The 25538-nt window shown below is 47.1% G+C and overlaps 3 protein-coding genes across 8 annotated transcripts in view; 1 reads left to right on the top strand and 2 right to left on the bottom strand.

Moving 5' to 3' along the window:
- The window catches only part of KDM3B (lysine demethylase 3B), an 84166-nt gene extending 73997 nt beyond the window's left edge, over positions 1-10169 (bottom strand). The window contains exon 1 of one of the 2 annotated variants that reach the window (XM_054488828.1): positions 9867-10169. In XM_054488828.1, coding sequence (XP_054344803.1) covers positions 9867-10058 — 192 coding nt within the window. In that variant the 5' untranslated portion in view covers positions 10059-10169. Of the gene's footprint in view, positions 1-1229; positions 1269-9866 lie in introns of those variants that run through there. The other variant, XM_054488830.2, reaches the window with a different exon arrangement.
- Positions 10170-13128: 2959 nt separating this feature from the next.
- Positions 13129-24786, bottom strand: FAM53C (family with sequence similarity 53 member C). 3 transcript variants are annotated; one of them, XM_054488840.2, is made up of 6 exons: positions 24014-24530; positions 23860-23927; positions 21447-21676; positions 20994-21051; positions 17264-18048; positions 13129-16159 (listed from the first exon to the last, which is right to left on the bottom strand). In XM_054488840.2, the coding sequence occupies exons 3-6, from the start codon at positions 21522-21524 to the stop codon at positions 15902-15904; spliced, it is 1179 nt and encodes a 392-aa protein (XP_054344815.1). In that variant the 5' UTR covers positions 21525-21676; positions 23860-23927; positions 24014-24530; the 3' UTR covers positions 13129-15901. The 3 variants fall into 3 exon arrangements, with proteins under 3 accessions (XP_054344815.1, XP_054344816.1, XP_054344814.1); XM_054488841.2 differs by lacking the exons at positions 23860-23927; positions 24014-24530 and adding an exon at positions 24552-24690; XM_054488839.2 differs by lacking the exons at positions 20994-21051; positions 21447-21676; positions 23860-23927; positions 24014-24530 and adding an exon at positions 24552-24786.
- Positions 24371-25538, top strand: part of CDC25C (cell division cycle 25C) — a 54220-nt gene continuing 53052 nt past the window's right edge. Inside the window, exon 1 of one of the 3 annotated variants that reach the window (XM_054488831.2) lies at positions 24371-24903. In XM_054488831.2, coding sequence (XP_054344806.1) covers positions 24704-24903 — 200 coding nt within the window. In that variant the 5' untranslated portion in view covers positions 24371-24703. The remainder of the gene's footprint in view (positions 24904-25538) is intronic. The other 2 variants (XM_054488832.2, XM_054488835.2) reach the window with 2 other exon arrangements.

Genomic DNA, 25538 nt, shown 5'->3' with positions numbered 1-25538 from the left:
TTATAAAGATAACAGGGCCACGGAGTAGAAATTCCGTAATAAATCAGAAGCGAACATCAGCCTAATAGGGGCTTCAAAATGTTCTACTTTTTTTAGACAGAGTGGTCAGGGAATAGAAGAGAAAAAACAGAAAAATCCGTGTTTCCTGACCTCCATCAATTTACCATCTAGTAGAATAGATAAGCAAGTGTGGAGGATGGAAGACTTTCCCTCTACCTTCTGAGGGTTAGGTGATTGAAATAAACAGTCAGCAGTTTAAGGAGAGAAAAATAATACAAATTTGTTACATGTAAGGGGCATCACAACAAGGAAAAGTAAATACCCAGAACCCAGTGAGACTGAGAAGTTTTCTTATATTTCTATAGAAATTATAGAAATAATTTTTATATAATTATATAATTATAATATAAAATTATAGAAATAATTATTGGGGGGAGAGGGGAGGGATAGCATTAGGAGATATACCTAATGTAAATGACGAGTTAATGGGTGCAGCACACCAACATGGCACATGTATACATATGTAACAAACCTGCACGTTGTACACATGTACCCTAAAACTTAAAGTATATAAAAAAATTATATAATTATAAAATTATAGAAATAATTATATAATAAAATTATAGAAATAATTATATAATATAAAATCATAGAAATAATTATATTTCTATATTTCTTATAGGCAACTTAGGGGAGAGTAAACCACATACATTATTCACTTAAGATATTGTGTGTGTGTGTGTGTGTGTGTATGTACACATATGTATATATATATCCTGGGCTCAAGTGATCCTCCCTATAGGTGCACACCACTGCACCTGACTTAATGATTTTTGGGAAAAAAAATGAATGAGCCGTCAGAAGAACAGGTGACAGCTAAGGCTGTCTGTCTGCATGTGGTATAGACCTCCAGTCTCATCTCCTGTGATAGGAATTAATCTTCCCTGGTCGATAAGGTTAGCAGGGAAGGGATTCATGACAATAAGAGTTCCTTCTTTTTTGTTGTTGTTGTTTTTTTTTTTTTTCAGGCTGGAGTACAGTGGTGCAATCTTGGCTCTCTGCAACCTCTGCCTCCCAGGTTCAAGCCATTCTTGTGCCTCAGCCTCCCGAGTAGCAGGGATTACGTGCGCCACTATGCCCGGCTAATTTTTGTATTTTTTAGTAGAGACGGGGTTTTGTCATGTCGGCCAGACCGGTCTCGAACTCCTAGCCTCAAGTGATCTGCCCACCTCAGCCTCCCAAAGTGCTGGCATTACAGGCGTGAGCCACAGCGCCCGGCCTAGAGTTCCTTTTGGAAGATATGTCTTTAGGTAGATGAAGTAAGTTCAGAGACAGCCCTCCATCTGCTGCTCCCCAAGTGCCTTCAGTTTGAGATCCAATGCAGCATATTTTAGGGTGGCGTTTCCTGAACTTCTTCACAAGCTATACGTCTTGCTACACATATCTATAACAAGAAAAACTACAATAAATATTCCAGAAAGTGGTATCCACAAAGTGCTAAAGGAACAAAGAATAAAAACAACATGCTGGGTAATCAGAAAGGCTTTATAGGGTTTGTAGCTCCTAGGATGCATGGGCCTGAAGGATGAGCAGGCTTTCTTTTCTCTGTATAGGATTTCAATGGATGACAGCATTAAAAGAAAAGTTTAAAGAAGGAACAAAGCAACGGAAGCCAGAAAATACTAGAAAAGTGGAGGATCACCAAAATCAAGGCTGCTTGCTTTAAACAGCCTTTTGGCAACACCCAATTTCCCTTGTCCAATTCTTTGCACATCGAGGACCCTTCTTATAGTAATTTAGTCTCTAGAGCAGAGCAGGAAGGGGCTCTATGCAGATCTCTGGATAGGTATACCTCCCACTGTAAATTAATAACCTTGCATGTGGATTTACAATTCAGTCTCCAGAGTTTGGTTAGAGAGAATCAGTCCCCGAGAGCCTGATTACCTCTGAAGTCATGAAAAAAGGAAAAAAAAAAAAGGAGTTTCAGCCCTTAGAAAACTGAAGGAGGTCACACTATCCGAGTCACTACTAATCAGGCAGGTTTTACCCACCTAGAGATCAAGAGCAAAAGATGATGCTTTCGCACCAGGGGCAGTAGGGATGGTACAGTGGAAAGGGCTTAAAAACCACCAACCTGTCAAAGGCAGTGGAAAACTGAGAAGCAACAACAGGTGTTGCATCTCCCAGGCCTTGTGGAAGCAAAGCCTATAGAACTCACCCCAGCTGTTGCAAAGAAAATCACAACAGAGAATGCCATGTTTCTTGAGTTTGTTGAGTTTCTTGAGTTTGTTGGTGGAGGGGGAACTAAATAAATAAACTAGAACAAGTTAGAGAAGAGACCCAGGAAGCTGTGTATTAAAAAAAAGAGAATGAACCCTTGGCAGGTGGGGAGTTAGTGAAGCAAGTCCCTTAGAAACAAATGGGAAATTAATGGCCGGGAGTGGTGGCTCACGCCTGTAATCCCAGCACTTTGGGAGGCCAAGGCAGACAGATCACTTGCGGTCAGGAGTTCGAGACCAGCCTGGCCAACATGGTGAAACCCTGTCTCTATTAAAACTACAAAAATTAGCCAGGCATGGTGGCAGGCGCCTGTAATCCCAGCTACTCGCCTGTAATCCCAGCTACTCAAGAGGCTGAGGCAGGAGAATCACTTGAACCCGGGAGGCGGAGGTTGCAGCGAGCCTACACTGTGCCACTGCACTCCAGCCTGGGTGAAAGTGAGACTCCGTCTCAAAAAAAAAAAAAAAGAAAAGAAATAGAACTATTAAAATTCACACACACACACACACACACGCAGACAATCTTTTTTAAAAAAATCAACTATACCAAGTGCTTGAGTGTCTGAAAAACTCAACCATGGCTCAGTGTTTCAAAAACAGACCTGATGCTGTAAGGGGAGAGTTAAGATGATGAGTGTGCTTAGAGGGGCTCACAATTAAACAGTATATAGTCTTAATGTCAAAAAGTACAATGTCATTTTTATTTAAAGTTCTCTAACCATACACAGAATCACAAAAACATATTCTATTTACATTAATAAATAGAGCATAAGTATCAAGGTATCACTCAGAGTTTTAACTTTTGGAATTGTAAGTAATAAAAGGACACAAACATTTTAAAAACCACAAACTCCCATTTCAACTAGGGCTGAAATTCTATGTTTGACCATAGGTAGCGAATTGTACACTGGAAATATGGTAAATATAGTACTATCCTGGACCTGACTGTAATTATTACATTATTTAGAAACAAAACAGAGAGGTATTTTAGAGTCTACCTACCCTACCCTGAGAGAGAGGAAAGGTTGGGTGGGGAGGTATACACTTTCACTCCTCGTGGAAGACTCTCAGATAGAAGAAACATAGTACTAGCCTAGACATTGCTACAATTATTACATTATCTCTAATCAAAGGAAAGGAGTATTTTAGAATCCGTCTTTCCTTGAAATACAGATGAAAGATTAAGGGATAAAAAAATAGGGCAGATATGCTTTCACTTCTCTGGTAACTTCTGGATACATGAGATAACTATGATACACACTCAAAACCAAGTGATACTACGTTTATAGCATCATTTAATTATACCTACAGAAAGAAAAGAACGGTTTACCTAAAAAAATTAGTGTTGCCACAACTGGTCACTCAGCAGAAAAAAAATTAGGTCCCTCATCTCACTTGCCAATTACAAAAATATTCCAGGCCAAGTGCAGTGGCTCATGACTGTAATCCTAGCACTTCGGGAGGCCGAGCTGAGTGGATCACTTAAGGCCAGGGGTTTGAAACCAGCCTGGGCAAAATTGTGAGACCCAATCTCTTAAAAAAAAAAAAAGGTGGGGTGGCACGGTGGTTCACACCTGTAATCCCAGCACTTTGGGAGGCTGAGATAGGCAGATCAGCTGAGGTCAGGAGTTCAAGACCAGCCTGGCCAACATGGCGAAACCCAGTCTCTACTAAAAATACAAACATTAGCTGGGAATGGTGGCACACGCCTGTAATCCCAACTACGCAGGAGACTAAGCCAGGAGAATCACTTGAACTCTGGAGGTGGAGGTTGCAGTGAGCCAAGACCGCACCACTGCACTCCAGCTTGGGTGACACAGTAAGACTGTCTCAAAAAAAAAAAAAAAACAACCTGAGAATGGTGCTGTACACCCGTAGTCCCAGCTAATCAGGAAGCTGAGGCAGGAGGACCAACTGAGCCCAGGAATTTGAGGCTGCAGTGAGCTATGACTGCACCACTGTACTCCAGCCTGGGTGACAGATAAAACCATTCAAAAAAAAAAAGGCTGGGTGCGGTGGCTCATGACTGTAATCCCAGCAGTTTGGGAGGCCAAAGCGGGTGGATCACCTGAAGTCAGGGGTTCAAGACCAGCCTGGCCAACATGGCGAAACCCCGTCTCTACTAATAAATAAAAAAAAATTAGCTGGGTGTGGTGGTACACGCCTGTAATCCCAGCTACTGGGACTGGAGGCAGGAGAATCGCTTGAATCTGGGAGACAGAGGTTGCAGTGAGCTGAGATCGTGCCACTGCACTCCAGCCTGGGCAACAGAACAAGACTCCATCTCAAAAAACAAAAAAAAAAATTCCCGACGAGCGCGGTGGCTCAGGCCTGTAATCCCAGCACTTGGAAGGCCGAGGCAGGCAGATCACCTGAGGTCAGGAGCTCAAGACCAGCCTGGCCAACATGGTGAAACCCCATCTCTACTAAAACTACATGGTGGTGGGCGCCTGTAATCCCAACTACTTGGGAGGCTGAGGCAGGAGAATCGCTTGAACCCAGGACACAGAGGTTGCAGTGAGCCAAGATCACACCATTACACTCCAGCCTGGGTAACAAGAGTGAAACTCTGTCTCTAAATAAATAAATAAATAATAATTCCACGTCAGGCACGGTGGCTCACACCTGTAATCCCAGCACTTTGGGAGGCCGAGGTGGGTGGATCACCTGAGGTCAGGAGTTCCAGACCAGCCTGGCCAACATGGCGAAACCGAATCTCGTGCATGCCTGTAGTCCCAGCTACTTGGGAGGCTGAGGCAGAAGAATTGGTTGAACCTAGGAGGCAGAGGTTGCAGTGAGCCAATATCGCGCCACTGCACTCCAGCCTGGGCAAGAGTGAGACTCTGTCTCAAAAAAAATAAATAAATAAAAATAAAAAAATAAATTCCAGATGGACCAAAAATCTAAAGGTAAAAATAAACAAAAATGTTGGCTGGGCATGGTGGCTCACGCCTGTAATCCCAACACTCTGGGAGGCCAAGTCAGGCAGATTGCTTGAACCCTGGAGTTCAAGACCTGCCTGGGCAATATGGCAAAACCTATCTCTATACAAAATACAAACATTTGCCAGACGTGGTAGTGTGCATCTGTGGTTCCAGCTACTTGGGAGGCTGAGGCGGGAGGATCACCTGAGCCCAGGGAGGTCGAAGCTGCAGTGTGTTGTGATTGTGTCATTGCACTCCAGCTTGGGCGACAGAGTGAGACCCTGTCTCAAAAAAAAAAAACAAAGTTTTTTAATGTATATTTATATAGGTTCAAGATGGGGATTCCTTCCCAGTCAAGTAATCCTAAACTATTAAGAAAAGTCAGGCCAGGCACAGTGGCTCATGTTTGTAATCCCAGCACTTTGGGAGGCTGAGGCAGGCAACTGCTTGAGCCCAGGAGTTTCAGACCAGCCTGGGCAACAGGGCGAAACCCCATCTCTACAACAAATACAAAAACTAGCCAGGCCTGGTGGCGCACGCCTGTAGTCCCTGGGAGGATTGCTTGAGCCCAGCAGTAAGCTGTAATTATGCCCCTGCACTCCAGCCTGGGAGACAGAGCAAGACTCTGTCTCAAAAACAAAACAAACAAAAAGAGGCCCGATAATTCTGATACCATAAAATTCTTATTTTTCTGTATAGCAAAGCAACCCATATAAAAAGTCAAGAGGCTGGGCCCGGTGGCTCACGCCTGTAATCCCAGCACTTTGGGAGGTCGAGGTGGGCATAGATCACGAGGTCAGGAGATCGAGACCATCCTGGCCAATATGGTGAAACCCTGACTCTACTAAAAATACAAAAAATTATCTGGGCGTGGTGGCACACGCCTGTAGTCCCAACTACTCGGGAGGCTGAGGCAGGAGAATCGCTTGAACCCAGGAGGCAGAGGTTGCAGTGAGCTGAGATAGAGCCACTGCACTCCAGCCTGGGTGACACAGCGAGACTCTGTCTCAAAAAAAAAAAAAAAAAACAAGTCAAGAAACAAATGAAACAAAATACAACCCACTACGCAGGTGAAGGAGTTAATATCCATGCACAGAACTTGCAAAGAGTGATAAGACAACTCCTATTTTTCTCAAATGAGCAAAAGATATCCATAAGTAACAAATAAAAGAAATGAAAAAGCCAGTACACACAGAAAAAAAGGAAATATAATCATGAAAATTATGGATATTATTTTTCACCCATCAGATTGGCAAAAATGAGAAAGACTGATGATACCAGTGAAGGCAAGGGTAAAGAGAAACAAGCACTCTGAGTACTGTTGGTGGGAGTAGGAAATGCTATACACCTACTGGAAAATAACCTGGCATTATGTAATAAAATAAAAAATACATATACTTCTTAACCAAACAATTTCAATCCTGGATTGCTAAACTACAGAAATAAAACCTGGATTACATAAAAATATGTATACAAGTATATTAATGACAGCATTGTCTATACTGCCAAAAAAACTTTAGATAACCTGAATGTCCATTAACAGTAGGAATAACTGAATAAATTATGGTACATCCATTCTATGGAATATAAGGTAGTTACCAAAAATGATGAGTAAAATCTGTAAGTACTGATCCCCATGGTATACTGTCAAATGAAAGAAAAAATGGCAGGGTGCAAATATTGTGCAGTAGGACACCATTTGCTAAAAAAAGGAAACTCTTTGCATACGGTTGAATGTTTTCATGTTTTTTGTACTAGTATTAAGAAAGATGAGCAAGGAGATTGCTGGTTTTTCTTGTGTAAACCTTTGTTTGACATTTTGCAAATTACAAGCTTTGCTTTTATAACCAAAAAAAGGAAAATCCATGGGTTTCTTTTTTTGGTCTATTTTATCTACAATACCCATATATGTGACGGTCCCAAGGTCTCTGCAACTTACATGAGCCAATAATGATTTAGGAACACAAAGAGGACACCAGATTAGGAAAGAAAAGCCAGAGATAAATGCATAAAAACCCATAAACTAATTCTAAAAAAAAAAAGGCCCATTTTAAAACACAAATAAAACTACTATTCCATGAGAAAGGGGGGGAAAAGCTGTTTTCATGCCTTGGCTAAACATCTGAGTAATTTGTCAGCATGGCTTTTGCTGGTGAAGATGTCCACCTATGAGAACCTTACCAACAAAACTCTCAATCAACAGGATCCTGACTCCTTTTTTTCACATCTCACCTTAAGGTAGCACTTGGCTTTGTTACTGTTTTCCAAAAAAGGTTTCATTAAATGGATCAGTACTATATTTTATAGGATATCTGAATCAAAAAGTATTTAGAAAGAGTATATTCGTGGAGTCTAAAATTAAGAAATGTGTTTTCAATCACTTCAGAAACTCATTCATCAAACCCTCAATTACTCATCCTTAAAAGGGGGCGCCCTGCTAGGCATTACTCAAAACCAAGCATGCCTGAAAACATCTTAAACATAACTGAATGAAAATCTGCCCAATCACAGGCCAGCTGCTTGCAAACTCCACCCTTGAGTACGGGAAGAACACTTTTGATTGGAAGACAGTTGTGTTTACTACCGTGTGTGGTGCAAATTGGAAAGGTCCACATGCCTACAGTCCAAAGGAAATCTCTCTTAATGAGAAAAAAACAAAACGGCCCGTTCTCATCCTACACTGGTCATTGTCATTAATAGAACCTCAACAAAACACCAATTCTTGAACAATTTTGCAAGCTGGTGAAAAAATCTAAAGGCTCTGAGTTTTGGTCTGGCTGTTTTCTCATCTATGTCCCTGGATATATATGTAAGACAAGCATAAATGTATTCTCAAAATACCAACCTGCCTTTGCTTCTACATTCACACAGCCCCATGCAAGACCTCAACACAGTTGTAATGTTCTTCGCTTTAATTTCCAAGAATCACTGCAACTTTTTACTTGGTTTGAGAACCCAGTTCCGTGGGATCAGTGGTAAAATTATTCAGTATTTAGCTTAGTGGGTGTCCAGCAAGGAACCGAGCTCCAAAATCCTCTGCCCTTAGGGAGCAAAGCAAACAACAAAGTGAATGGGGAGCCATTTCAGGTGCAGAGCTCATTAGCAATTCATCTGATGGAGGAAACGAGACGACCATTGCAAGAACCAGAAAAAAATGCCAATGAATAATACCTAGGGCAAACTAGGCCTTAGGTCAAAGTATGCATATAACAGTCGATCTTAAGTATGTTTTGCCTCCAAGGGGGTAGAAGGAATCTGAAATGGACACTTCTTTTCCCATCACAGCCATCTATTAAAGAAAGCGCAGAGGAATAGAGATCCAAATCCCAGTCTTAATCATCATTCCATCCCCTTATATTTTTAGTATCTTTTTGCAAATTTGCCCCACTGAGGCCTCAAAAATGTCCTAGTAGCGTTTCTTATACAGCATGAAGAAAGATCAAAGCAAATGAACCCAAGTAGCAGAAGCAAAGCCTAAGCCATCCACAAAAAAATCCATAAAGCTTGCATATTAGTGAAAAAGGAGTCTAACACCGTTGATCAATAGGAAGAAAAATGAACATCGGAAGCCTACATTACTTCCAAATCTCACAAACTGCGTTCCCGTTTATATCTGCAGAAACAAGTTCATCAAGAGAATTTACTTTCTGCTTGCTGATCTATTACATTCCAAAAGACCACCCCCTGCCCCCCCCCCCACACCATTTTTCATAGCCTTATCTCACCAGAGAAGCTAGGGCCCCTATTAAAATGAGAAAATTAAGTGGCTTGCCAAAACTCAAACACTGTATTTTACCGCCACATTAACGAGAATAACACATCATGATCCCGAATGCTAGTTAAGTTGTATGACTTAACAACTTCAACTTTAATCACAAAACACACCAAGGCATTCAAAAAGGGCCAAGCCCAAACACAAAGTTTCAAAACAAAACCTCTCCCAAGGTTGGGGGAGTAGCTGAGCTGGGAGCAAAAAGCACTACCCAGCAGCCCCGTTCGGCCACTAAGATCTCAAACTTAACAAAAACAGCCACAACTGCAGCTCCTGTCACCCAGAAGCGTAAGGAGAGGAGAGCTCGAGACAGTGCCGAGAGCTGGCCTTTCTGGAGACCGCCAGGCCGAGCCCAGCTCAGACGAGGAAGTAACTGCCAGATAAAAAAGCCCCGACCAGCTCCAACTGCAGCCTCCGTGCCTCCCATAACTGCCCACATTCCCGCCCCACTTGGGGCTCTGGGAGAAAAGGAACAGGGCGCAGGTTTCCTGGGAGAGGCTGGGGACCACAGGTCCGCGTCTTCGAGAGGGCAGCGGCAACACTGGCCGAACTCTGAGGCTCCCGGGAGCTCAAGATTCGAGAGCCTGCTCCGAAGGCGTGTTGGGGGGAACGCCGAGAAAAGGGTCGCCCAGGAGGCGGGGCCTGCTGGCTGCAAGCAGCAGCTCCGGGCGCCCTGGCCGCCCCCCGGGGGAAACCGGGGCGCACACCCGACGCGGAAGCCATGCCGGCAAGAGCTCGGGGTGCCGAGGTGCCGGCGGGGGGCGCTAAGGAGACCCGGGGGCACGGAAATGGGTCACCCCCATCCCACCGCCCCCTCACAAAGGCCCCCGGGGAGGCCGCCCGCAGGCCCCGCAGCCCCGGCCTCGAGTGCCCGATTCGGCCGCCACTCACCGCTAGGTCCTGGGGCACCGCCCCGCTCATGGCCCGCACCGTGCCGGCCCGCCAGGCTCGAGTGCGCAGCGCAGGCCCCTGATCTCCACTCGCCGCCGCCGCCGCGGGGGCCGAGGCCGAGGCTGAGGCCGCAGTGTCCGCGAACAGAAGCAGCAGCCGCTTGCCCACCGGGGAGGCCGCCGCGTCCGCCATCGCCGGGGCCGGCCTGACCCGCGCTCCCGCCCGCCGCCTCCCACCACCTCCGCCGCCAAGCGCCCGATCCGCCCGCAAGGCCTCCCTCCGCACCACCCGCGGCCGCCGTTCCCCCCCACCCCCCCCAACAGCCACCACCAACCACCGGCGCCGCGCAGCGCCCCCCGTGGCCGGGAGCGGAGCCGCAGCCTGGGCCCCGCACAGCGCCCCCCGCGCTCTGGAGCGGGGCGGCAGCTCCTGGCCCCTCGCAGCGCTCCGCCCCAATCTCCCCGGGGCCTGCAGTGCCCCCTGCGGTCGGGAGGGGAATTGCAGGTTCGGCCGGGGTAGGGAAGTGAGCGGGTCCTTCAGCTTCCCCATGGCATCATCCCTGGTCTCAATCTTCCTTCAGGGAGTCGTATATATGAGAGGGCTTTAGCTTGCTCTCCTCGGATGCCAAAGACATTTACGGGGTAAGGGGGTGAGGGGCAAGGTACCTAGAGAGTGGATGTTTTGAGCTATTTAGTGTCTCCAATACCCCCAGGATTTCCTGTCCTGAAAATATGAGCTCCTACCTGCTGTCTTGTAGGAAATGTTCTCCCCATTGGTCCATGAGACACAATGTCTTCCTTCTCAATGGCCCATAACAGCACCATCCCATTCTATACTGCCAGCACTTCTTAGGTTCCTTTCCAATTGGCCAATGTATTACTTCCATTGGATGTATAATGCCACTCTTTCCACTGACTGAAGGCCAACGTGCCCCCCAACATCTTGGTGTTTTTCCTAAAACCGACCTAACTTCTTCCCCTTCCTAGTCTGCCAGTGTTATTAAGTCTACGTGTTTCTCCATTCAACTCTTAGGGGAACTGGAAATAGACCAGCAGTAAAGGGGTTCTCTTAGTAGCACTCCATCTTACCATGGAATTAGTGGGGCTGGGGGCAAAGAAAATTCTGTAACTCTTATCTGAATGCATTTAATACAGGTGTGGGAGACTGATAGCTCCTGATTAGAAAAGGAGCCTGCAGAGAAAGTGAGATGCTGAGATTTTTGGCTAGATTGTTACCCACAATAAGCAACAGGAAATTGCCTCAATCATTTAAAGTTGGCAATATCAGGGACTAGCACATTCCATGGTCTCATGGATGCAGAGACTGAGTATACACAAAATGGATACAAAAGATAAAGGGTATAGTAATAACCCATGAATGTTGCTCTAAAAGTGACTTTTTGATTTTCCCTACAGACAGGAAAGAGTGGTAGCTGGTTCTTTCTCCAAGGCTTCTATGCCTACCCCAGCTATCTCTTGTCCATAACCTTGTCTACACCCTTAACCTACTTTTCTTGTAACAAAGGCTTGGGGAGAGGGGTAACCAACTATTGACTTTATACTTTTACTAAAGTATAAAACATATAGGAAAATCATTCTAGAACCAACTCTGTGGAGCACCAAGGAAACATTCCTCCCTCCTCTTCTTTTTAACTTTCATCTCCCACAGCCAACCTGAGGCCTGACTCAGAATGTTTTTCTGGGCTGAGAGCCACCTCTTAAAGCACATGGCCCATAAGCTGTAGTTGGTAGGAGGAGAACAAGGGTGAATCCATACAAGATCTATCTGCCTTGCAATTTTTCTATCAAAATTATCTGCTGGGATTTTCTCCCATACAGAGATTTAACTACTGCCTCAATGTCCAAGGCTGGTTTCTCACAGCAGAGAGACAGAAACGTACCTAAGTTCAGGGATGGGAAGGAAAGGCAAAAGGGAAATGCATTCAACAAATGTGGCCGGCACTTTTCATGTGCCAGGAACTTCCCAAAGTGTTGGGGACACAATATTGAATAAAACAAAACTCTTGCCCTCATGGAGTTTACATTCTTTCCTATATTAACAAGACTTCAGGAATGAAAAATAAAATCACACTTGGCCTCACAGAAAATAGCAGAAAAATCCAACAAAAATAAACTCAAAAGAAAAAAAGGGGGAGACAAAGTCATTTTAGATGTTCAAACTTTACCCCTGCTCAAGCAGTAGGTGAAATGAAACATCAGTTTTAAAGAAAAAAAACCCCTGTAATTCTAAGCTTCTTTAACCACATGCCACTGCCCACCACTTCCCCAAAGCCCTTCCTTTGTTTCCAGGGCAGGTGACAACCCTCACTTTTTCTAGGGTGTATTTGCACCCCTGCAAAGATTCCTGCTCCAGGTAGTCAAGTCAATCCTGTCCTCCTGCACACACTTCATTGGTATTCAATGATGAGTGCCACCAATTTGAAGCAGGAAACCAGGACATAAGCTAAGCAACTTGACTCTTCTTGCTGCCTGGCAAATTAGCACCGCAACTGGTAAAGAAAGGCTAAACCTTAGGGACAGAGGCTCCTGCCTGGATCTCTAAGCAACTACACTTCACCCACACACACTGGAAGAATGTCAACATAGAAAGAAAGGGTGGAATAGAAAGGTCTAAAGAGTGAGCCACATAGCTTCTTTCGGCAAACCAACACTCCCAAAGGAAACATTAGGGAAAATACTGTCTTCTACAACAAAAGAGAAGCTTTGCAGCTAGGATAATTTTCCAAAAGCAGTATTTTTAGGATGGAAAAATTGCCTAGGTCTATGGAATCTGAATTCTGATGACTAAACCTCTATCTCTCCAGGATGTAACATGTGAAAACTTAAGAAAGATCCCTGGCCGTCTCCCACCCTGCCTTCTCCCTACTTCCCAAAGCCTACAAACCAATCTAGACAAGTTCCTGACTGTACCATAAACCATTTCTCAGGGAGCTGGAATGCATTCATACTTGACTTCAACTTGCTGGAAGTGAGAGTGACAGCAGGCAGGAGGAGACAAGTATAACTGCCAGGGAAAGAGAGACCAAACCAGACTGCCAAAAATAACCAAGGCCTTAGCAGAAGCCTGGGCCACAGTATAACATCCTGCCATGGCCAGCAAAGGGCCTAGCGTCCAAATACTGCCCCTTTTTGAAAGGTTGACCCACATCTTAGAGGAAGGGGCTGGAACAGTTAGGTGGCCTTCTACCTTGCTTCTTCCTTGTCTTTGTGGGGAAGGGAAGAAGACACTGTAGTACACAAGGTTGCTTGGGAAAATGGATTATTCTAATAAAACTTTATTTTTTCAAACACAGCCACAGAGGCAGAATCTCATGTTTAACACACACAGACTTATGGATTTTTTTTTTAATATAAAACAAAGTTTACGAAAATTTTTTTCCACTTTTTGTATTCGTAATCCCATTAGCACAGGGACTTTGGCAGCAGGTGGGAGTGAAGGGCAGCTGGGCTGCCACTGGGCAGTCACTGGGCACAGGAGCAGAGCACCAGCCTGGGGAGTGGCTTCACTCACACACACAGGGATACTCACCTACTGGCCAACCACACCACACACACAGCACAGATGCAGACATCTACCCAGTGTCAGCCACATGTCCTGGAGGTGTGCTCCACTCTGGGTAAGCCCAATATGTGAAAATTCAAATAGTCAAAACAGCTAAAGTGGAGGGAGGTTGCTTGCTTTACAAAAAGAAGCAATCATAGGCTGCTTTTAAATGGTCAGCAGTCCAAATGCATTGAAAAATAGCATTTGGTTTACACAGAACTGTTGGAACAGATCTACTGTGTAAAGCAAAATGAACCACTTCTTGAAAAGTGTTCCAGGGCCACAGGTTCTTAGATTGGGAAGCAAGATGACAGTTCTGACTAGCTTAGTTTTCCAGACTGAAAGTAATGGAATTAAAATAATGATAACTGTAGACCTTCTCCCCTAAGGATGCTGCTCTGGGGCTTTGGGGAAACCAGGATGGAGGCAAAATCACTGCCTCACTTCTTCAGCTTAGGGCCTGCAGAAACTCACTGGCATTGCCAGTGACCTGTTGGAAGCTGGCACAGCCAATCTGCAGCAGAGAGCCCTGGGATGAGGATGCCCCAGGAGGAAAAGAAGTTGGCACCAGGGAAATTATGGCCTGAAGAGGGAGAAGGGCCAGGCGAGGAATGAAACCATAGATGGGCAACTCCTGGGCTCACAGTTTCCCTGGATTCTCTAGAGGGCCTCTCTCAGACCCCTAGAGACCTGGTAGCCTAGTGGTAACTAGCCAGAGATAGGGAGGAGCCTCTGAGGGCCAGAGGCTTAAGAAGACATGGCCACCTCCTCTCTGGAGTGGAGACGAGGAGGCTGAAGCCTCACTGATGCTCCTGACATGCATGAGATCCAGAAAATGTCAGGTTCAATTCCATGAGGAAGAAAACACAAAGACCTTGGTCTTCTTCCCTTACATGAGGAACTGGGTCCAAGGAAACCCTGGAAATTGAAGAGAAAAATGCCCTTCTTGCCATAAACAAGAAGGGCAGGTCAAATTTGGTCATGCAGGGTCTAACCAAAGCTGGATAAAACCTCACAAGCTATTGTGGTGGCAGCTTCAGTATGTGTTTCCACTGGTGCCAGCCCTACCAAGGTACTTAAACCCATCACTGCGGCCACTGGGACCAGCTGTCCTGGCTCAAGTTGCGGGTGAGAAACAAAAAAGTAAATTCAATCCAATGACAACCAAACTCCCAACTGCTTCTCACAGCCTTTGCTTTATACATCCTCAGCCAATCCCTCAGTGAGCCCCAACCTCCCTATGGTCTCTCAGGGCCAATTAGAGGCAAATAAACACTTCCTGGCAGGAGTGGAAGACAAGCAAACTATTAAATGCTAAACACCCCTTCTTCCTTCTCAAGCAGGTTGAAAAGGCTGGGCCTGGATCTTGTAAGAATTGGTTTCCTGCAGTCACCTTCCCAACAGCAGTGCTGGGGTGAGCTCACCCATGTCTGCTGGGGACTGAATGCCACTTCCGCTGCAGGTCTGCCTCAGTAGATGCTGGGGACCAATATAGGGCCTTCCTACCTAGTCTATGACCTAGAAGGGCAGAGGGTGAGGGGAAAAGGATCCCATCAGCAGAGGAGAGAGAGAGATAGAGCCCCTCAACCCTGCTTCAGTTGCCCATGTGCTGTGTGCAACTCTACTCAAGAGGGCAAAAGAGGCAGGTGGAATATAGCCTAGACAATCTGATGAGAAAAAAAGGCCAGCTCAGAAAAAATATGGTGACACCCCCCACCTGCATTCCCCAATATACTAGATCGAGCTAGTGGGGAGGGGGTGGGGCTGAAGCAAAGATCATTAGCTGAAGTCACAGCACTTAAAACACCCTGCTGTGCCCCAAAATGAAATCCTTTGCAGAGTCGGTGATGCTATGGATTACAAGCCTGGTTCCAGAGCTATTTAGAAAAAAGGAAAACTTGGTGCCCTCCTCTTGACTCCTTGAGCAAACCCAACATCCTGTAAAAAACTCAAGATCCTGGGGTATCATGATACTCTGCTGTTAAGGAGCAATTGCCTTCCTTCCCTAAGGCTACGCAAACACACCTTTCCACAAATACACTCCCATGCACGCACACACTCTCACGCAGTTTCTCTGAGAGGGCTGACTCAACCCCCCACCCTGGCCAAATTCTAAGACACAAGTGCCCTTTGAAGCAAAGGGGCTAGTGAAATTCCCCGAGCTGGGGTCGGCAGACCCCTTCCTTCCCTGCCCATTGCTCTCTTGGTGGCAGGGATACTCACACTCAGGGCCGCCATGGGAAGGGTCTGCTCTGGGGCTGTCCCTCCCGCCACCAGCTCCGTTTATCTTGTCCCGGCCAGTCTCTTGGCATGGTCGAGCTTGCTGGAGCGAGAAGATTTCCGGCTGCCCTGAGTCGGAGCCCTCCACTCACCCCCATTCCCAGGCTCGGCCCCCAGCCTTGGGGCCTCGACACTTGTTAGTAGCCATGAGAGAGTCAGTCTGTGTGGCCCCAGGAAGTAGCCTCTCAGTTTTAGTTTTCCTCAATCAAATTCAAGTCCAGGTCCCCAAAGTCCTGCTGGCACAGTGTCCGCTTGCTCAGCGCCTGCCGACCCCACCGCACAGCCCCCTCCTCCTCCTCTTCGCTTTCACTCAGCACCTGGGAGGAACCCCCAGTGGGGCTGCAGGAAGCAGAGAGGGGTGGGGGGCTACAGGCCATGAACCATGGTGGAGAGATGCTGCTGCCTTCCCGGGCTGTTTCTTGGAGACAAAGACCTCCTGAGTATGGTTTCTGTCAAACAAACAAAGAAGACAGTTACACCTGAAGGCAAGAATTCTTTAGGGTGAGGTTTGTAAACTTTCTTTTTTTTTTTTTTTTGAGACAGAGTCTCACTCTGTCATCCAGGCTGGAGTGCAGTGGCATGATCCTGGCTCACTCTAAGCTCTGCCTCCCGGGTTCACGCCATTCTCCTGCCTCAGCCTCCCCAGTAGCTGGGACTACAGGTGCCCGGCACCACACCCGGCTAATTTTTTATATTTTTAGTAGAGACGGGGTTTCACTGTGTTAGCCAGGATGGTCTCAATCTCCTGACCTCATGATCCGCCTGCCTCGGCCTCCCAAAGTGCTGGGATTACAGGCGTGAGCCACCATGCCCGGCGTTTGTAAACTTTCTGACAAAATTTGGAGCCCATTGTTTCCACTGGATTCAAGAACAGAAGCTCCATGAGGGCAGGAACATCATCTGCAGTGTTTCATTACTTTGTACTGCCAGTGCCTAGTCAGAGTCAGTAAATGTTTGCAGATGGGATGGACGACTGTATGAAAAAATTAATTAATTCTTAAAGAGGTTTGTAACCCAGTGGTTTAGAAAGAATAATATGAAAAAAGTGAGCAAAGTGCATACATACAATAATTGTACTCATACCAGGAAGTCAAAAAACATTTGTCTAACAGATGAATACACTGTAGCAGCCCATCTTGCTTCAGCCCTCACAGACCCACTTTGAAGCAGTGACAGGCAAGTGGCAAAACCAGCTTTGGGCACAAGGAGTAGGTACTGATGCAATTTTTTGCAGCTTATGCATTCTTGGAAAGGAGGGAAAGTACCTTTTGCAGGAAAATTTGGGATCCCTGTTGGAAGGTTTAACATGGGTCTCACCCCAGTTTCTCTAACTCCCAGGATTAAGGCATTTCACAGGATGGGGGGACTTTCAGTGCTAAAACCGGGACAGTCCCAGGCAAGCTGGGATGGTAGGTCACCCTAGCTAAGAGCTAAAGGAGGTGCTGTTGGTGGCAGGGGCGGCAGGGTAATGAAGCTAGGGGCTAGCTCAAAAGTGGAAACAGAACAGTCCCCCCACACTCCCATCTAAGCTCCCCTAGTCTTGCTGGTCCCACCTGATTCATCTTGTCAAAGTCCAAGGAAGGCCGCAGACGCCGGGGGTCTTCCTCGTGGCGCCGCTTGACCCCAGTTTTGCGGGCATCCAGATCACAAGGCTGTGAGCGGCTTCGGGGAAGGTTGCGGAGACCTCGAGGTCGCCAGGGCAGCTCTGGGGAGGATGCGGGAGAGCTCCGGGCAGAGGGCAAGAAGCGGCTTGCCTGCGGGCCCAGACTGGGTGACAGGGAGAAGCGGCGCTGAGGTGGGCAAGGTGACAAGGACTCAGCATCACTCTCCCAGGAGCCACTTTGAGGGGAGGTGGCGCAGGGTCGAGAGGAATCTTGGGCCAGGGCCAGGCTGAAGAAAGGAGGGCTGTAGGGTCTGTGGGCTGGGGCACATTGAGAAGAGGCACTGGGAGCTTGGAGGAACCTGAGGCTGGAGACCCGCTTCGGGGGGCTCTGGTGAGGCACCTGCGGCCCACCCCCTCCACCACTGCCCCGGTGCTTGATGGGAGTCCACAGCTTGGAGGGGGCGGGCCGCCACACCGGCTGCCAGCGAGACAGGTCCACGGGCACTGAGAGTGAGCGGCAGTGCCTCTTGGATGGAGGGGCAGGGGGCACAGGAAGCTTCTCTGGATCTGGGGGCTCAGGTCTTAGGACTTGGGAGAGGGGCTGCTCCTTGGGGGAGCTTCCCCGACTGGGTGGTCTGAGGTGCAGGCTCAGGCCTGAGGGATGGTAGCTGAAGTTGAGGCTGTCCTGGAACTCAGCACAGGAACAGTGGGGCAGGCCCCTCCAGGAAGCACCTTCTGGAAAGCATTTATAATAAGAATAATATTAATGATAGCTTACATTTTTTAAGAACTTACCATTTGCCACATAATGTATGGAGCATTTTATGTGAAAATTTCCAAAAACCTTATGAGGTAGGTAGTATCATTATCATTATCCCCATTTCACAGATAAGAGAAATTCAATAACTTTCCCAAAATCACATAGCAATCAAAAGACCAAAGGAGGATTCAAATTCAGGTCTGTCTGATGCAAAGGCTAGGTTTTTAAACCACTATGCTCTATTGCCTCCATTGTGACCAACTACCTGGAATCAAAAACATTTCATCTACTGCCTGCCACTCCCTCTCAAAGGTAAAAGAAGTCAAGAGAAACAAACACGTTTGTGAGTGTCCTGCTCATCTCTCCCCCGCTCCTCCCCCACGCTTGCCCTGGATGCTGAAAAGCAGGCCTATGCTCTCCTTCCTCGGCCTTTCCTCTCCTCATGTGTCAACAGCACCAAGTCAGGAGTTAGGAATGCCAAGAAGTAAGAAGTAATCAGGCAGGTAAGAGATCACTTTTATTCCTAGGGAGGGCAAACAGGGTGGGGAAGGCCTTTGACAGTGAAACCTGGGCTTGGGAAACCCTGACTTTGTGCTGCTCATCTTCCTTTGTGTCTGGTCACCCACATATTCCGATTCCCTTCCCCTAGGCCTTCTATTAAATCCAAACAGATGGAGGGACCAAGAGAAGGAAGGGAAAATGAACTAAAAGAAACAATCCTCACTCACTGTATTCCAACCAAAATTGTGACTTTTGGGAGACGGCTCATTAAGGGACAAAGGGCCTAGTCCAAACTCCTCTGGCTAGCTGGCTGGAATTCTGCAGGGGCTGGATATTTGGGGCAAATGACAAGTATATGAAGTCAGACTTGATGGTGGCAAAATTCATACTGAGTGTATTTGGTCTATAGTTCTTCCCTCTACTAACCACTATGAGGGCAGAGACCATGAGTTCCTGCTCTATACTTATGACACAATACCTGGCTTTCAGCAAGTCTTTAAGAAACAGGAGGAAGAGACTGAATGAACACGTTTTTGCCAACTCACTTCCCTTGCTAGGTATCCCAGAAAAGAAAATGAGATGCAGAACAGCTGAGCAGCATGAGTTAGGGAGTTCTGATTGTCCACCAGTGATGCCTCCATCTAAATGTCCCTACGATCAGGGGCCCTTTAACTGAGGAATTAATAATCTAGGAATTTATACCTCAGATATATTTTCACATGTGAAAAAATGACATATTTACAAGGTTATTCACTACAGTTTTTCTTTTTTTTTTTTTTTTTTTTGAGATGGCATCTCGCTCTGTTGCCCAGGCTGGAGTGCGGTGGGCACGATCTCGGCTCACTGCAACCTCCGCCTCCTGGATTCCAGCGATTCTCCTGCCTCAGCCTCCCGAGTAGCTGGGATTATAGGCGCCTGCCACCATGCCCGGCTAATTTTTGTATTTTTAGTAGAGACGGGGTTTCACCATGCTGGCCAGGCTGGTCTCGAACTCCTAGCCTCATGCTATCTGCCCACCTCGGCCTCCCAAAGTGCTGGGATTACAGGCATGAGTCACCATGTCTGGCCCACTACAGTTTTATGTATCCAAACAAGATTGGAAATAACCTAAATGCACATCAATAGAAAACTCATTAAATAAGCCACTGTACATCTATGCAGTGTAATAATATGCAGCTATATATAACAAGGGAATGCTCAGCATTCTGATAGGGAAAGATCTCCTAGCTATATTAAAGTCCTTTTTTGTTTTTTGTTTTGATATGGAGTCTTGCTTTGTTGCGCAGGCTGGAGTGCAGTGGCATGATCTGGGCTCACCACAACCTCCGCCTCCTGGGTTCAAGTGATTCTCCTGCCTTGCCCTCCCGAGTAGCTGGGATTACAGGTGTGCACCACCATGCCAGGCTAATTTTTGTATTTTTAGTAGAGACAGGGTTTCACTGTGTTGGCCAGGCTGGTCTCGAACTCCTGACCTCATGATCCGCCCACCTCGGCCTCCCAAAGTGCTAGGATTACAGGCGTGAGCCACTGTGTCCAGCGATTTTTTTTTTTTTTTTTTTGAGACGGAGTTTTGCTCTTGTTATCCAGGCTGGAGTGCAATGGCGCAATCTTGGCTTACCGCAAACTCCACCTCCTGGGTTCAAGCAATTCTCCTGCCTCAGCCTCCCGAGTAGCTGGGATTACAGGCATGCGCCACCACGCCTGGCTAATTTTATATTTTTAGTAGAGATGGGGTTTCTCCGTGTTGGTCAGGCTGGTCTCAAACTCCCGACCTCAGGTGATCTGCCCGCCTCGGCCTCCCAAAGTGCTGGGATTATAGGTGTGACCCACCAGACCCGGTTCCATTTTTTTTTTTTAAAGGTACAAAATAATACATAGTATGCAACCTTTTGTGTTAAAAATGTGGAAATAAAATAGGTGCAGCTAACCACCATGGCACAAGTACACCTATGTAACAAACCTGCACGTTCTGCACATGTATCCCAGAACTTAAAAAAGAAAGGAAATAAATATATACATTTGCTTCTTTTTATATAAAGAAATTCTAGTCACATATACTGTATAAGAAACTAATACTTTTAGGGAGGTGGTAGAAGCTGGGTAGATAGGGAACAGGAGAGTAAGAGAGACTTTTTTCAGCATAACCTTTTTGTTGTTATTTTTAAAATTTTGACATGTGAATGTATTACCTATTCAAAAAATTAGATTATACAAGTCCCCACAAAGCTAGAATAAGAGCAAACCAACCAGATAACTTTCATGCTAGAACATGAAAGACAACTGCCAATCTCAGAAGTTGACCCTGGCAAGAAATTTCTAGAGGTAGGCTCGCTAGCCCTGGTCACTGGAAACCAATGATAGAAATGTGTGGAGAGAGGAATGGGTACACACACGTACACAAACACACACGATGCCTTACCAGACACAAGCTGGAAAGGGTTCCCACAGTTGGAGATGTCTGCATGATCAGGCAAAGGCTAAGAAAGAGAGAATACCCATCATGATTTGGATTCAGGACACTCTGACACATTTCTAGGAAGCCCTCTTCAGTTCTCCTCTGCGATTCATGAGCTACAGGGATGTTAGGGACATTAAGTGTTCTTCCTCTTGTCTTTCCAAAGTTAGTAAGTCAAACAATCTACATCTTCCAACATCTCAAACCCTTCTCCACCCAAGTTTTGCTGTCCCTTCTCTATCGGTGGAAAAATCCCTGCCCCCTTCCTTTTGGGCTGGGTTTTGAGCCATTAGTGGGCTCTTCCAGGTTAAGTACCATGATTCATACAGCACAGGACAAGAGTAAAGTAATAGCAACAATCAGCCTCAGAAAAAAGGGGGAGGGGGTCGTGGAGAAGCAGGAAGACTGGTCTTTTACCAGACTGATGCTGAAGCGTGTGCATTTCAGCTCATCCAGAGTCTGCTTCTGTAGCTGCTCAGTGATCAGGGTTATCATGATTCTCCCCAGGATTTGACTTGCACACTTTGGAGCAAATGATGGATGTCTTCCCTGTTGTTCTTCCAGACCTCACTCGTGAGCCGTCTTCTGCCACTGCAGCACCATTCTAGCACCATTGGGACTTCCCTCTCCAGTCATGCCTGCTGAGTCTGCCAATTAGAGGGACCAGCCCCAAGTGATATTAGAGATGCACCTGGTCCAGAGATGGAAAATGCATGGCACACATACCACAGCACCCTTAAGCCAGGCCTCTGGCAGACATCAATTGATCACAGCTCTTTCCAGCTAAGCCTAAACACAGCTTCAGAAATTACGAACTTGGCAGTCCAGATATCAAATAAAATAGAGTTGGCAATCAAGTTGAAACTTATTTGCCACCCTTAACCTGGTTCATGCTCTGTTGTTTCTAACTGGAATACCAGCACCACTTAGAAAACAGCTGCTCAAGTGAGAGAGAGTGATGCCCAAATGATTATTTCCATCAAGATCAGCCCAGTATTTTATCTTCCAGTCAGAAGTGAAAAGAGGTACCCTTCTCCTAAACTACAGAAATAGTAATAAGAGAACAAGGAAGAACAGTGGTTGTAGGCAACACTTTCTGCTTCAGACCTGAGTACATAGGATTTTATGTCCTCCCACAGCCTAAACATCTGATATATTATTGTTTTCCAATAGATACAGTGTTTGTTTTCTTATTAAATGGGAAGATAAATGGTCAGGGTAATTCCAATACATTTCAACTCTACAGACGTTATAAACAACAATTCCATGACTATTCAACTAAGTTTTTAGCTTGATCTGATGCAAAGTCCATGGATACAGTTAACCAAGATTCTTTCTCATGGTCAACTTCTGATAGAAGCAAACTAACTGTATCAGAGAACAGGCTTCAAGCCCACACAATTACCTGAGGGGCCTTGCTCAAGGGAAAAGGGGAGGTTAAGCCAGTGTCTTGATTTTGTTCTATCTATTCCCGGAAATGAGCAGCAAGCTGACAGCTTACCAGAGAATGTGTGTAGCATTAGCTAGTCAAGAGAACAAATCATCAAGAAATCTAACTATTAATCCAATTTGCTAAGAGTTTTGACAAATCATTTAATACTTCTTGGCCTCAGTTTACCCATATGTAAAGTGGGCAGAATAATCTTAACCTGTCACAAGAACAATATAACATATTAAAATGTACAAAATGTACCATCTGGCCTATAAAAATCAGGAGTCCACATAGACTACCATTTCTCGTTCCAGTTTGTGAATCTTCAAGGCCTCAGAATGTCAGAAGTAATGAAATCAATAAGATGAAGAAGACAATAGGGTCCATCTCTCTGGCTGAATACCATACTCCCTCACCTGCACACTAAGAAAAGCCCAAGAGGGCTCTTCCTTCTGTGACCTTGGGGGCAGATCACTCTACAAAAAAAAGGAAATTATCTCTACCCCACTCACACCTCAGAAGGAGGCCACAAGGAAAAGCAAAGAGATAAACCTGGATGTACTTGGAGTTCTCTGGAAGAAAGGTGCAAGAGAAGTCAATCATCATTATAGTTAACTATCATTTTCATGCATAATTATTACCACCCTGAACAAAATTCTAGCTTCCAGGGAGCTCTCTTCAGCTGCTTCCCCTATATTCTTACGGGAGAAGCTAAAGCTTATATCACTTCTGCTCTTGGTTTCTTAACTCTGCTGCCCTCAAAGATCAACCAGAGAGGGAACCTAAGTGCAGGATTTTACCCTAGAGACCCTAGGCCTCAGGCTAACCAGCTATGAGGAGCAGGGAGTGAAGCAAACTCTCTAGCTTTTCATGAGGCATTTGGACAAACAGCAAACTCCCAGCCATCTCTAGGATCAAGTCAAGACAGTGAATTTGTGTTTTTCTGCATTTTAATTGTTGGGATGTGGCCACACACAGCGGTAATTGGAACAATGCAACTACCACCACGCAACTGATACTCTCAGCCTGAGTTTCCTAAAACAGGCCAGGCTGAGAGGGGGAACAGAACGGAAGCCATAAGGAATCAAACCAGGACACAAAAGAAGGCAAACCAGCTCCGCGAGGGGCCTCCTCTTTCTCAAGCAGGCATTGAAAAAAGTGTAAGAAGCCCTCTCTTGCCGCCTTCCTTCCCCTTCCATTTTGTGTATCTGAAGGGTAGAGACAGCCCTGAATGTTCACTAAACAAGTTAAAACTTCTCAGTTTAACAACTGGCACGGGGCTCAGCCCTTCACAGAGCAGCAGGCCGCTAGGCCCTCTCAGCAACCCCACCAGGCCTAACTCTCAGTCCAGGCTTTCCCTCCACCAGCAGCCCCCAAAAATAAAGATCAGACCCCTACCCCATCTCCTATTGGATGGCAGTAACCCCTGACACTCCTGTTTCAGGGATGCTGAGGTTGTGCTGAACCTAGACAAGGTAGGATCAGGTCAGGCCAACAGGAAGGAGAGTCACAAACCCCTTGGGGACCTTCCCCCCAGGTCCCAGTCCCACACCTCCTGGGGAGACTGAAGGAAAACATGAGGAAGGCAGTGAGGCGCATGAACAGGTAGGTGGAGACCTGCCTGCTCTTCTTCCATATGGTTCTGGTGGGGAAAGGGGTGACAAGTGGGGAACACCCCTCCCCCCACCCCCTTGAAGAAGCAAAAGGCTAGGCCCCTCCAATCTTCAACCTCTCCCTCTGTTGCCCTGCCTGTCCCCGCGGGGTGGGGCATGGGGCGTCCGCTGGTCCCCGGGGCGGGGGTGGGGGGGCGCTCCAGGGCTCGCTCAGGGGGGCTGTCGTTCGCTTCTTCCCACTAGGTTCCATCATCTGGCCGCGGGAAGCGAACTCAAGACGCAGGGGATGGGGAGGGTCTGGGACTTAGCACTCCGCCACCCCCTCCCCCACCGGGTCCCGTGCTCTCCCCGCAGAGGCGGCCAGCGAGGCCAGGCCGCGCGGGCGGTCGGGCTGGGGGAGGGGAAAGAGGGAAGGAGGGAGGGACGGTTGAGGTGCCCGCCCCGAGGCCCCAGCGCCACCTGCCCTCCGCCACCTACCGCGGCTCCTCCAGCTCCTAGGGCCGCGGCCGGAGCAGCTCTGAGCGCTCCGTTCGCCCCACGGTGCCCTTAAAAGGCGCTGGCGCGAACCAACGAATCCCTGAGGAGAGTAGGGGGACAGCTCCGGCTCGCAGAATCCCCCCAAGCCACCCATGGAGGGCGCAGCTCCGTGTCGTGTCTCTCTCAAAGTGTCTCTCGGACAGCGCTGTTGGGAACCAGCCTCGCGCTTTGATTTAGGGATGGGGGTGGTTTCCTCACTAACGAGTCACCCCCTCCAAAATATCGCAGAAAGTGGACGGCCCCAGTTGGAGGAACATCTTGAAACCCGTGGGGGAGGCCATGTCGGAAGAAGGTAAACAAAGGCATCGCCCCTGCCCTCCCTCCCTCCATCGATCCAACTGCAGCCTCCCACTCGGTTCGGGCCGCGTCACGCAATTAGCCACAGTGCCCCTCACCTGCTCTGCTGCCCCGCCCTCCACGACCACCTCTTCGAAGGAATCCCCCTTCCCCCAGCAAAGGACCCGTCCGCGGCGTGAAGGCTACTGGGAAGTGTGGTCCAAGCGCTGATCAGGGCCTGCTCAGAGTCCCAGGAGCCCCTCTTGCAGCTGCCGGATCGGCCTGAACCTTAAAAACCCAGGACTTATAACGGTTGCGGGGACGTTTCCACTTGGTTCTGTAATTTGCCCTCACCCAGAACACTTTGTAAAGCTCAGGATAGCCCAGGGCTGTTCACTCCCTCTCCTCTCTCTCCGCCCCCCCTCAGCAGGATGAGGTAATGGGATTGTGATTATGACATCATAGGCGGTTCAGTTGCTTGCGTTTGGAGGGGGAGGTGCGGGGAGGTGGAGAAGAGTACGGTGGTTACACTTTCCTTAAACAGAAAGCGAAGGAGGAAACAGGCAGATGGGGAAAAGATGTTGACGGCGCTATATTTCCACTTCAGGAAGACGAAACCACCTTTTATTAAGTCTCCACCACTACCACCAC

This window comes from Pongo pygmaeus, chromosome 4 (genome assembly GCF_028885625.2).
Source record: "Pongo pygmaeus isolate AG05252 chromosome 4, NHGRI_mPonPyg2-v2.0_pri, whole genome shotgun sequence".
Classification (NCBI taxonomy): domain Eukaryota; kingdom Metazoa; phylum Chordata; class Mammalia; order Primates; family Hominidae; genus Pongo; species Pongo pygmaeus.
This window is presented reverse-complemented; position numbering and strand designations above follow the sequence as displayed.

What these genes read in the sequence shown, in the direction of transcription:
- FAM53C (XM_054488839.2), bottom strand. Translation starts at nt 24,705, where the DNA reads ATGGGTGGCTTGGGGGGATTCTGCGAGCCGGAGCTGTCCCCCTACTCT. An exon ending in TAGGAGCTGGAGGAGCCGCG is followed by an intron (nt 18,049 to 24,551) that starts GTAGGTGGCGGA and finishes AATGCTTTCCAG; the next exon opens with AAGGTGCTTCCTGGAGGGGC. An exon ending in ACTTTGACAAGATGAATCAG is followed by an intron (nt 16,160 to 17,263) that starts GTGGGACCAGCA and finishes TTTGTTTGACAG; the next exon opens with AAACCATACTCAGGAGGTCT.